We start from the raw sequence: 12,129 nt of genomic DNA on the forward strand, positions 1-12,129 counted from the left end.
CACATTTATCCTTGAGATGGACATAACAGCATTACATAACCCTGCAATTGAAATTACTCCGACTGAATGAGAAAATATAATTTAAAACCCTCAAAAATAAGCAAAACAACTGAAGGACATTGCAATCTGCAGGTTGGTATTTATTGGTATGACTCATGTACTGGAGGCAGCTCTGCAGGGTAGTCACTAGCTGGCACAGCCACAATGTAATAAAATCAGATTTTAAACCTAACCCTAACCATACTGCTAATATTATGCCTAACCCTAAACTTAAATTAAGACCAAAAAGGGATTTTTTTTCTCATGAATTTGTACGATATAATAAAGATAATCTTGACTTTGCAGTTGGCCCTTCTAGTGGAAATCGCTCAGCGTTGCATCCAGGACAAGATTCATCCCAATAAATGTCAACGTGCATCCAAAAATAACACATGCAGAAGTCTATCATGAACAAAGCATAACAAATAAATTAAGGCAAATAACAGCTACTGTAACACTACACATTTCATCATCAGTCCATCCTTACTGTATGTACAAACAGGGAAAGTGGGGTTTGTTTTGTAGACAACCACACTACTCTTGTCCATTGGTTTTGCCATTGCTTCTATATCAAAGTATTGCAGAGACTTGTTTTTAATAACATTGACCATTGGAGGACCCACGTAATTCAGAGTTATTAGAAAAATACGGATATCACATTTCACTTTGGGTACGAGACATCAAAGATTAATTATTATTATTCAATACATCAAAGTAGAAGAAAAAAAACATCCAATCAAAGCACACATCTGGTAGAGCACTTTACTGTGCCGGTTATTGGATTCAATCATATAGTGCATGAGACACTGAAAAATATAATGATACAAAATGCAGTTCTCAGGGACATAAAATCAAAATCAAATCAAATTTAAGCATCCTTAAAGCCAGCTTGGGTCTGCAGCCAATCATGCTTCTGTACATATAGTTAATTTCTCACATACTTACTGTAATCCAAACATCATGCTCTCCTCTGCTCTATCATAGATACACATTAGCCTTGCCTGTAGAAAATCACAAGGCACAATGAGAGCAGAGCAGAGGGTTGTTGTGCTTTCAGCAAAACTAAGAGCATTGAATGGCGTCATACTGTATGTTTTGTTTGAAAGTTTAGGCAGAGGCAGAGATTGTCCAATAGTGCATATGAGCATAAACACATCCAGCTGGCCTTATAGTGTTTATCCACTCATGTAAAAACATGCTGTAGTCAATGACGCATTACTCACTTCAAAATGCATGTTTATCTATCAAGCTCTGCGTGGTTGTGAATCTCTCTATCTTGTAGTTTAACTCACTCCTGTGTTCCAGTGCTTCTTCACATTCTCAGTTTATATGTGTCTGTCTGTCTGGCGTTGTTCCCCCTGAGAATGAGGCAGTAGGACATTATGGATAGCCCAGCACTTTCATTGACAGCCAGAAGGATCAAGAAGAAATCAACATTGCTTATTGAATGTTTCATAAACCTGAACACAGTAGGCGCTCAAGGAGAGTAGTGCAAGAAGGTGTCCTGGTCTCTTTATATTGCTTTAGTCTGATCTCTTTGTAAAAAAAAAAAAAATGTGCCACACTTCATTGTGCAGAGTGAACTTAGGTATCTGAGGCACGTATGCAGATACCATTGGTATAGGCAGCGCAGCCACACAGTGCCTCTAACCTTGGCTGATTGGATTCGTTGGGTCAATTTGTGTCATCTGGACTGTTTTCAAAGAGGTCAAGCCCACAGCGAATGAGTTTTTCAGCTGAATTAATAGCGTTTATTATCAGCGACAGAGACTTGTTCACAGCGTTGTGTCTTAGAGGTTCCAGGGGGTACTTCAGTATGGAGAACTGGGGGACCTTCCCATTCAGGCTGTACAACAAGTTCCTGGATCACAGGGGAACAAACAGACCACAGGTAAGTATTCACATTCTCTAACTGCTGATTTTCCTGTCAAAAAAAATCCTCTTCATTAATAATACCTACTATATAATTGTTTGACACTGTGAAAGATATTGTACATACAAAATGATCTTGTCACACCCTGTTTTCTGTCAAATATAGGTTACATAATACTGTTGGGAACACAAAACCTTCCCTGTCTATCTATCTGTTTCTCCATCCTTCACACATCCCCTTGGCCCCATCTGGACACACACTGTAGCAGGAATCAATCTAAATGAGAATCCCCAAACTAAACAGCAGTCAGATACATTTCATGCTACAGGCCATTGTGCAGTCATTTGTAGGTAAAAAAATGAGCTGCTTTTGGATCGTTCCTCTTCACGCGTCTGAATCGCACATTGATTTCTTTGGAAGCTGGCTGCACAGACCCTAAGCAGAATAAGTAAGGCAATTCTTCATCTGTAAACAGGTTAGCTAGCATCATGACCTTCAGGCTTGAGTTTATACAGTGATTAAGCCCCTCTTTTCTGTGGATGAGAAATGCTTTTTAACTTTCAGGTCCTGTTGAGGCTGACTGAGGAATAATTAGAGAACCATTTTGTGTTGCCCTAAAAGGTATGGTTGAGCTCCATTCATGTAAATAAATGAGGCTGTTGACTGAAGAGTGAACTACTGCACAGGGTCTCATGCAGAACTTGATCCATATCTCAAGGCCACTCATGCTGCAGTGCCAAGGACAAGCGAGTTCACTAAAGTTCTTAAGTTAAAAATGGGAATATCAATTGGTTCTCACTTTACATACACGCACCCACATGCACATACATAAGAGGTTAGCCCTCTATACTATTTCTTGCCCTTGAGCAGACGCTTACTGTTATACCGTAGGACTAAGCAGTTTGGAATTGTAAGGCATTCTTGTTGTCAGAAAGGCTGCATGGTGAATGTGTAAGGATATCTAATATTGATCTCAAGTCCCTTGTAACCCTGCATACTTTTTAATGGAGAACGAATTCTCCTGCACAACAGAACAAACTGGGTTTAACTACACTAGTCTATTCCTCCGGTGTCAGTCACAGAACATCAATTCCTTGCTGACAGCATGAAGACGTTTGTTTTAGACACTCTCTCAGGCCTTACAGAGTGCTTTTTAATGCCATCCATCTCCTCTGTCTCAGCCTGGTCAAATAATTCACAGCTGTCTCCACTGCCTCACAATGCTTTGGGGGATACCAGATTGACAGTACAGTATTGTATGTATCAGTATCCGTTTCCTAGTAATCATAACTTAATAATAAGTCATTCTGAACCGTGATGAAATCGGTGATTGCATTTGACAGGAATTGATTATTTACGAAACCTGAGGTGAGGAAGTTCAGCTCATCCTTTTCACTATGAGCTTACTGGCATGGTGTTTCGGTTTCCTCTCCTCTAACTATTAGGAACACCACTCAGCTACGTTTCTCTCAGACAAAGGGCATGAATTCCCATTAGTGGTCTGGGTAATAAGTGTACACACAGCACAGTGGGGAAACAGAGGGGCAAGTCAGTTGGGACTATTTCCCAGCAGCAACAGGGAATGTGCTCAGAGTGCGGTAATGACTAGATACTAGCTTGTAAGGGCCCAGAGCACCTGATCTATTTCATACACCTTCATCTAATTTAATCACATCACACCAGGATATGCTCATTACCATCTGATTACAATCACGTCACTTTGACAACTGCAGTTTCTCGTATGGTATACCCGGCGTCTGTATGAAGTAATTAAACAAACAACAACACGATTGGTAGCAGTCAGACAGGTTCAACACTCACAGGAAAAAAATATTGCAATTGGGAAAATGTATGCTACATGTCTATGTATGTTGATTAGTCACCTCTTGTTATAGCTCTGTGTCATGCAGCATCTTAACTGACCTTTCATCCTCATGCAAGTTACAGTAATGCCATGAACATTCTAATGCATCTGAAATCCTGCCCTGCCCTCCACTCACACCATGACCCACCCATCAGCACAACAGCTCCCCTATCTACGGTACTGTATAGTGGCTTGCGAAAGTATTCACCCCCCTTGGCATTTTTCCTATTTTGTTGCCTTACATCCTGGAATTAAAATGGATTTTTTTGGGTGTTTGTATCATTTGATTTACACAACATGCCTACCACTTTGAAGATGCAAAATATTTTTTTGTGTGAAACAAACAAGAAATAAGAAAAGAAAACAGAACACTTGAGCGTGCATAACTATTAACCCCCCCCCCCCCAAAGTCAATACTTTGTAGAGCCACCTTTTGCAGCTGAAAGTCTCTTGGGGTATGTCTCTATAAGCTTGGCACATCTAGCCACTGGGATTTTTGTCCATTCTTCAAGGAAAAACTGCTCCAGCTCCTTCAAGTTGGATGGGTTCTGCTGGTGTACAGAAATCTTTAAGTAATACCACAGATTCTCAATTGGATTGAGGTCTGGGCTTTGACTAGGCCATTCCAAGAAATGTAAATGTTTCCCCTTAAACCACTCGAGTGTTGCTTTAGAAGTATGCTTAGGGTCATTGTCCTGCTGGAAGGTGAACCTCTGTCCCAGTCTCAAATCTCTGGAAGACTGAAACAGGTTTCCCTCAAGAATTTCCCTGTATTTAGCACCATCCATCATTCCTTCAATTCTGACCTGTTTCCCAGTCCCTGCCGATGAAAAACATTCCCACCGCATGGTGGTGTTCTCTGGGTGATGAGAGGTGTTGGGTTTGCACCAGACATAGCGTTTTCCTTGATGGCCAAAAAGCTCAATTTTAGTCTCATCTGACCAGAGTACCTTCTTCCATATGTTTGGGGAGTCTCCCACATGGCTTTTGGTGAACACCAAATGTGTTTGCTTATTTTCTTCTTTAAGCAATGGCTTTTTATCTGGCCACTCTTCCGTAAAGCCCAGCTCTGTGGCGTGTACGGCTTAAAGTGGTCCTATGGACAGATACTCCAATCTCCGCTGTGGAGCTTTGCAGCTCCTTCAGGGTTATCTTTGGTCTCTTTGTTGCCTCTCTGATTAATGCCCTCCTTGCCTGGTCCGTGAGTTTTGGTGGGCGGCCCTCTCTTGGCAGGTTTGTTGTGGTGCCATATTCTTTCCATTTTTTAATAATGGATTTAATGGTGCTCCGTGGGATGTTCAACGTTTCGGATATTTCTTTATAACCCAACCCTGATCTGTACTTCTCCACAACTTTGTCCCTGACCTGTTTGGAGAGCTCCTTGGTCTTCATGGTGCTGCTTGCTTGGTGGTGACCCTTGCTTAGTGGTGTTGCAGACTCTGGGGCCTTTCAGAACAGGTGTATATATACTGAGATCATGTGACAGATCATGTGACACTTAGATTGCACACAGGTGGACTTTATTTAACTAATTATGTGACTTCTGAACGTAAATTGGTTGCACCAGATCTTATTTAGGGGCTTCATAGCAAAGGGGGTGAATACATATGCACGCACCACTTTTCCGTTATTGCATTTTTTGAATTCTTTGAAACAAGTAATTTTTTTCATTTCACTTCACCAATTTGGACTATTTTGTGTATGTCCAGTACATGAAATCCAAATAAAAATCCATTTAAATTACAGGTTGTAATGCAACAAAATAGGAAAAACGCCAAGGGGGATGAATACTTTTGCTAGGCACTGTATATGCTCCTCCAATATAAACGTACTCCTGTGCAAGGCTCACATCAAACCCAGCATCACCAAGTCTCCCAGCACTGTCTCCAGCTCCAGAGGCAGTAGGAAGGGAGTCATTATACTGCCTTTTTGTAGGATTAGACTGATCTAAAGCCAGTAAAACCTCAGTGGTTAGCTCAGTTAATTACATTCAGACAAAACAAAGAAATAGACAAATGTAGATTGTGGCATGTACTGTAGATTTCTGGGAAAAGAATACTTCGTTATTAGGGAGCCAATTAAACAGCAATGTTTCTTGAGGATTATTGAACAGTTTAATTCAATATTTGTGCTTTGGTTCTAATGGCAGCTTATTGCAATTAGATGTGCATTCAAATTATAACAACAAACATTACATTACACTACACTACAGCTGTGCTGGCTCACAGGGAGGCAGACCTATTCATGGAAAACTAGCTAGCTAAAGGTAATTATAGACATTCACAGTGATGTGCTGTTGGTAATGTTCCTCGCTGGTCTTCCATTCAATAAGAAACAATGGTGCACACTATAATCACACTCAATAGATGGGCTCCAGGTGGATTGAAAAGTGACTTCATAAAAAGTTTAAAATGTATAGTTCCCATGGTCACCATAATTGACTTAATTGACTAATCACAATTAATAGATAATATGTTTCATTAATGCCACAAGGCATTTGAGAGCTTTGTAATTAGCTAGCATATTGTGCCCAGATTTTCATAGCAGCTCACACCCTTACCTTCACAAAATGTCCTCAGGTAATAGAGTGATGGTATGCTAGCCCAGCACATACAGTACAATCTGCTACACCTACCTGTAGACCCCTGGAGGGGGCTGGGGGACCATGAAGCTCTTCTCCAGGTCCCGGAGCACGTCGTTCAGCATGCGGACATGGGAGGGGTCCCTCTCCTTGGGGTCATTGGCTGGACGCATGGTCTCAGACTGGAGGAAAGCTGAGCTCTCTCTGAGGGAGGCAGCTGCTGCCAGCAGTCTGGGGGTCCTCAGGGGATCATCTATAGTACATCAACACAGACACAGGGCAGGGATTGGTTGTTACGGTTGCAAGGTGGAGGTGGACGATGTTTGGTTGGCTAAAATCTAAGAAACCTCTCTTACACTACCGCAACTACCTTCGATATCCTTATCCCTAGCCCGATCTCACCACTCAATTACATCAAAGTAAAATTAGTTCAGAACTATTTTCTATAAATTTTACTCTGCGCTTGCCACAAAATCAAATATGGATATGGGTCTGTTAGTCAGAGTCTTACAACAGCCAGAACCAATTGGACATTAAGGCAACGTCACTGCTTAGAGTCGACATAGCAGTAGAACATTAAATTATTCAGTAGTAATTAAAGCTTCATTAAAAAGCCCCTCATGCCATGTATGTAGGGATACTCTAATTGACAGTGTCACTAATTACAACTTACTCAGAGAATGATATGCTCATTAGAAAATAAAAACAAAGCGACACATTTACATGTGTCATTATGAATCAACTACATTTCGGTTAATTATATGAACATCTTTACAGTGTCACATAATGACCGTCAGGTTAGATTGCACTGCACACCATTTATGAGTTACATTCAAACGACCATCAGGTTAGATTGCACTGCACACCATTTATGAGTTACATTCAAACCATATGAACAATATGACATGGCTGCTTCTTAGGCATTGAATTATAGACTTCCAAAAATGCACTGTCCTCAGCTGTCACCTGTACAGACACAGTTCTCTTGCTCTGTTTTTTGATTCATGTCAACAACATTTGTGGATGGCTGAAGAATTGATGTGCCAATTATTACATTCAAATTAAGTGGTTTGAGATTTTCCCTTACACAGAAAGATATTTATTATAAAAACGTTGGCCTCAGTATTTCTGTAACACATAGGAAATATCACGTTAACAATGACAAACCATAATCTTGTTTCAACACTATATGCATGAATCCTAGTCAAGCACTAGAGAGAAAAACGCGGGAAATATGAATGTCACAACATGTCTAAATAGTGTTTGCTAATAAGCTAATACGTTTTCCGTTCCATTATGCCTGAGTGGAAATAACCTTGACTGTGGCCATGTGCTGCATGCTTGTGTGACTCCATTAAAGCCTGCTTTTTCTCCATTTCACTTCTCTTTGGTGTTTGTTAGATGAGAGCAAGGCTGGGGCATGGCATTGAGTGGGAGAGTCACAGGAGAATATGTGCACCGTGCGACTACTCAGGGAATAAAGGAGAGAAAAGACAGGATAAAAATATCCAAAGAAAGCTGTTCCCTTCTACAAATGTAAATGTCTTTCTCCCTACTGAGGGAATAAGGGTTATGAAATATGTGGGAGGATTGCTGTAATCTATCACACATTCTGACACGGAGGGACGTGGAGGGACGATTGTGTTGGCATAGACCCGGCTGAGATTTGATGGAGAGAACTTAACACAATGCAGGAAGCCACCTTCAAAATGTTTTGGCTTGCACACATGCACACACACACACACAAACACACAATTTTCTCATTTTCTAGAACTGATTGGCTTCACAGTGCAGCTACCTCTGAAAAAATGCAAGTTACCAAATTGTTCATTTTGAATAAAAAGTGAACAAAAGATTTTGAAGGTTTCAATTAGCCATGCCTGTTTGATCTCAGACAATCCATTACTGTCCTCATGAATAGTGCAATTTTATGTGGTGTCTCTGAAAATCCATTTACTATTCCAATCCCAAAACAGCATGGGGCTGCGCTAAAATCCAGGGATCAACCCAGAAGCCTCAAATTATTTATTTACCTCTCTCCCATCTCCCTTCTTTATTTTTAACCACAAAGATAAAAGCATTCTATATTTAATTCAACCTGTTTGCGACTGGGAGAAACCACGGCCAGGCAATCATTCCATCTCAATCACAGAGCCGCCTCGTTTGTGGACATTAGTCTTGGATAAAGAAGCGGAACCGCAGTGCTTACCACAATGAGGCATCATGCCTATATTGAGTAAGTTATACAAATGTGTTTCAGTCTTAGCAGCTGCCTGCAATGCAGAGTGAATTTTGAGATAGAAACCTCATTTGTGGTTTGAATGCTTACTGGCCATGATGAGAACCCACTGTATCAACAGATTATCTACAGTACCATGGCTCTATGAGCACTACATTGGGACAAGAAAATGTTAACTCAGTGTAAAATGGTACCTTCAATTAAATACTGTATGACAAAAATATGGAAAATGAAATGTTATACCTTTTGTGTGAAATTATTACAATAACCGAAACTACCTTAAAGTAATCAAATATTTGAAACCAATGATATAGCATTTCTAATCATGCACCTGCATGTAATTCAGTAGACAGTGACTATGCAGAGCAATGGGAATATGGTTGAGCTGATATATGACTACTAGGACACCGTTTTTTGGACACTGAGCCAGGAGAGACAAGATTATGTGGTGATTATGCACCTCACCTGTCCTATGCTCGCTCTGTCTGCATGAATGTTTAACATTAAAACCAAATGACACCTCTGATGCACAAAGTCAGGATGAGGGTGGGAAGTCCCACTTATCAGTCACCTCTACAAGTCCATGAAAGGTGACAGTAAAGTAAACCAAAGAGGTCTGTAAGTCTGCATTATCATTAATTGCTTTTAAAGTATAGCCTATATCCAATTCTAACTTCCTTTAAAAATACATTGAGCCTTTGGGAGGGAGGGAGAGAGTGAAATCCCAAGCTGGATTGTTTGATGAAGTGGTGGTGAGATAAAATACCACTTCCTGGCTTTGTCAAATGATCATTCTCATCCTGTGTGACATAACAGAACTGAGGTCTGAGAGGAAAGAGGCAGTCGAGTCCAAGGCTGGCAAAAAGAAAGATGACCCGGCTAGGATTTAAATTTTACAAATGCAAAAATCAAGGTTACTTGGCATTGGACTCATGAGACGTGATAGAGGCGATCGATATGTCCACCTAAACAGATGATCTGCCACTAAATCATTCTTATGGGAGAGAGAGAGAGAGAAGGAGAGAGAGAGGGAGGGAGAGGAGGAGAGGGGGACCTGCCGTGGCCTGGTGCTGGCTGGCTGGCTGGCTGGGTGGACTGCAGATATGAGTTATGTCACTGCATAACACAACCAGAGCACCAATAGATGCTTCATTCACTTCACTCCGATGTGGGTAATGCACAATAGTAACATTGTTCATTGTAGTACAAATTCAATGATGGCTAAAAAAGTCCTTCATTCATGCAATATCATGAAACGCCAAAGGACAGAATAAACAAGACTGTGTCTTACCTTTGAGTTTATTCTGGACGTCCAGTGCGATATCAAGGGGATAGAATGGAAGTACTGGATCATTGACGAGTCGAAGAATGACCTCTGCTGTCATCTAAATAAACAACAGAACACAGTTTAAAGCTTGTGATACTGGACCCAAACACAGTTAAATGTGTTACAAATGACAACTTCAGTGAATCCCATGTTGTTGTTGTATTTGTTCTTGTTGTTTTTGTTTTACTCCCTGCAAGAAACAGTGTGCTCATCAATGCACTGAACCATAACTATTAGTTCCATTATATCCTTTACCAGCTTTAGACTGCCATTGCCAATATACTCATTGATTTGGTTCCACTCTCAGATGGTAGCTTTCTAAGCCCTCTGCAATGGATGCAACAAGGCAACACATTGTTCCATATCTTGCTCCATATCTAGACACACAAGACAGTATCAGAATTCAATACTCACACGGCTGACCTCCACCCTACCTAATCAACCTTTACTGAGCAACTCAAATCCCACTGAGTATTACATTGACTGATATCAGAGATGCACTCAGTCAGTCAGCATTCTGCATGTAGTCCATGGGTCGACCCAGTCCAGCAGAATGCAGGGAATGAGAAAAGGTCACTTATCAGCAGTGTTTCTTCTGCCTGACCTCCTCTGGCCTTAGCAGAGAAAAGCAATTGGCCCGCCTCTTTGTGAGGAGTCTGTTAGACGCTGACCCCAGTTAGTGTGCTCAGTGACACAAACACCTGTGTTGGGTGCTGAGGGTTACTGTTTCCCCCGACACGCCCACAGGGTCACCCAGGTTGGGGACAGCCAGACCACTGACCCCCTCTCTATGGGTGGTCCATAGACCCAAGCTGGACACCACAGTCCTCTGTCTTCAGTCCACATTACTGGGGATAACTAGGGGCTGGACACACTCCCAACTCTGGGCTGGACCTCTGGAACCATGACTGTGGGGCATAGAAGATTGGAAGCTGTAGCTAAACACAATGTGCTTACATTTGAGCTACTAGAGAGACTAAAACATACATCTGGAAATGAACGATTGCTGTAAAGAAAATCTCAAATGACACTTGTATTTTACTACTGTATACTACCCAGGATGGTGTTTTAACATTCTAGTTGAGTATTCCTATTTTATAGCACTTTTCTGGTGTTTATTAAAGTGTAAGTTCTGTAGGCTGCTGGGAAATCAATCACGGAGGGAAAAGATTAGACCATTGATTTGAGTGGAGTGAATAATAAGCATACATCAAGCCTGTGTAATGTTCCAGGACAGAAAAACCGCGGATTTCTTATTTATGGCCTTATCTTTGGATCCTCGCTCTACGGATGGCATAACAAAAGCATACAACATAAAAGACGGGTAAAGAAAAGTGAAGGAACAAAATATGACAATGTGAAGTGCCTGGAAGACAGCAGACCAAACCAGCTGGTTACATTTCCATTCCTTTCCCCCAGAGTTTCATAAAAGTGAAGTGAAATACACTAGTGCCTGACTTCATTATTCTTCCACATTAATCTTTTGGGGTAGGTTAGTGATATACAGTATTTGAAAACAGAGAGAATGTGACATTCTTTCCCAAAATAAAGAAATAGCCTAACATTCATTGGAATGCTGACATCAGCGATGCAGGCAGTCTGGAATAATATTTTATAGGCTTAGCATCCAATGATCCCATATTGGCCCCAAAATAATACTATCGTTACTAAATATGAATGTCAATGACAGACCAGTTGAATACTCTAATTGTCTTTCCTAAAATGTAGATATAAGTTGAAATCCCAATTAGGTCCACTTCGTTTGACCAAACTTTATTATTATATTTGCACCAGGTTAACACTGCTGCCTGGCCTTTCTACTCTCCTGCCTCCCTCTCAGTCTCCCCTCCAGCGCTGAGTGAGATTGCTTACCTTCCCCTGAGAAGCTGTCAGTTTGTCTGTACTGGGGTTTTTAAATCCTGCCTGCCTTTCTCTCCGGGACATGGCCAGGCACTGCAGGGCTTTGTGGGGGAATATATTTGTGTACATTACAGAGTAGGAGAAGGAGGTGGAGGAGGAGGAGGCCATGCAGAGGGAGGCAGCACCCAGTGGTTATTGACAGCAGAGGGCTCCCTAGGAGAAGCTTACAGAGGACCATGCTAATTCACAGCAGAGCAGACAGCACCAATAAAGCTCAGAGCTCAGCTACATACTGTTGAGGACATTTGTCTCTAGTGTTGTGGTAACCCATTTCAGGGGTCAACCC

At 41.3% G+C, this 12,129-nt stretch overlaps 1 protein-coding gene across 1 annotated transcript in view; it reads right to left on the reverse strand.

The window, feature by feature from the left end:
* Positions 1-233: 233 nt before the first annotated feature.
* The window catches only part of LOC121533381 (inactive N-acetylated-alpha-linked acidic dipeptidase-like protein 2), a 199,904-nt gene continuing 188,008 nt past the window's right edge, over positions 234-12,129 (reverse strand). Inside the window, exons 11-13 of the mRNA XM_041839270.1 lie at positions 9,888-9,981; positions 6,412-6,610; positions 234-1,900 (exon numbers count right to left, since the gene is read on the reverse strand). Coding sequence (XP_041695204.1) covers positions 1,714-1,900; positions 6,412-6,610; positions 9,888-9,981 — 480 coding nt within the window. The 3' untranslated portion in view covers positions 234-1,713. The remainder of the gene's footprint in view (positions 1,901-6,411; positions 6,611-9,887; positions 9,982-12,129) is intronic.

This window comes from Coregonus clupeaformis, chromosome 20, assembly GCF_020615455.1.
Source record: "Coregonus clupeaformis isolate EN_2021a chromosome 20, ASM2061545v1, whole genome shotgun sequence".
In the NCBI taxonomy this organism is placed as follows: Eukaryota; Metazoa; Chordata; class Actinopteri; order Salmoniformes; family Salmonidae; genus Coregonus; species Coregonus clupeaformis.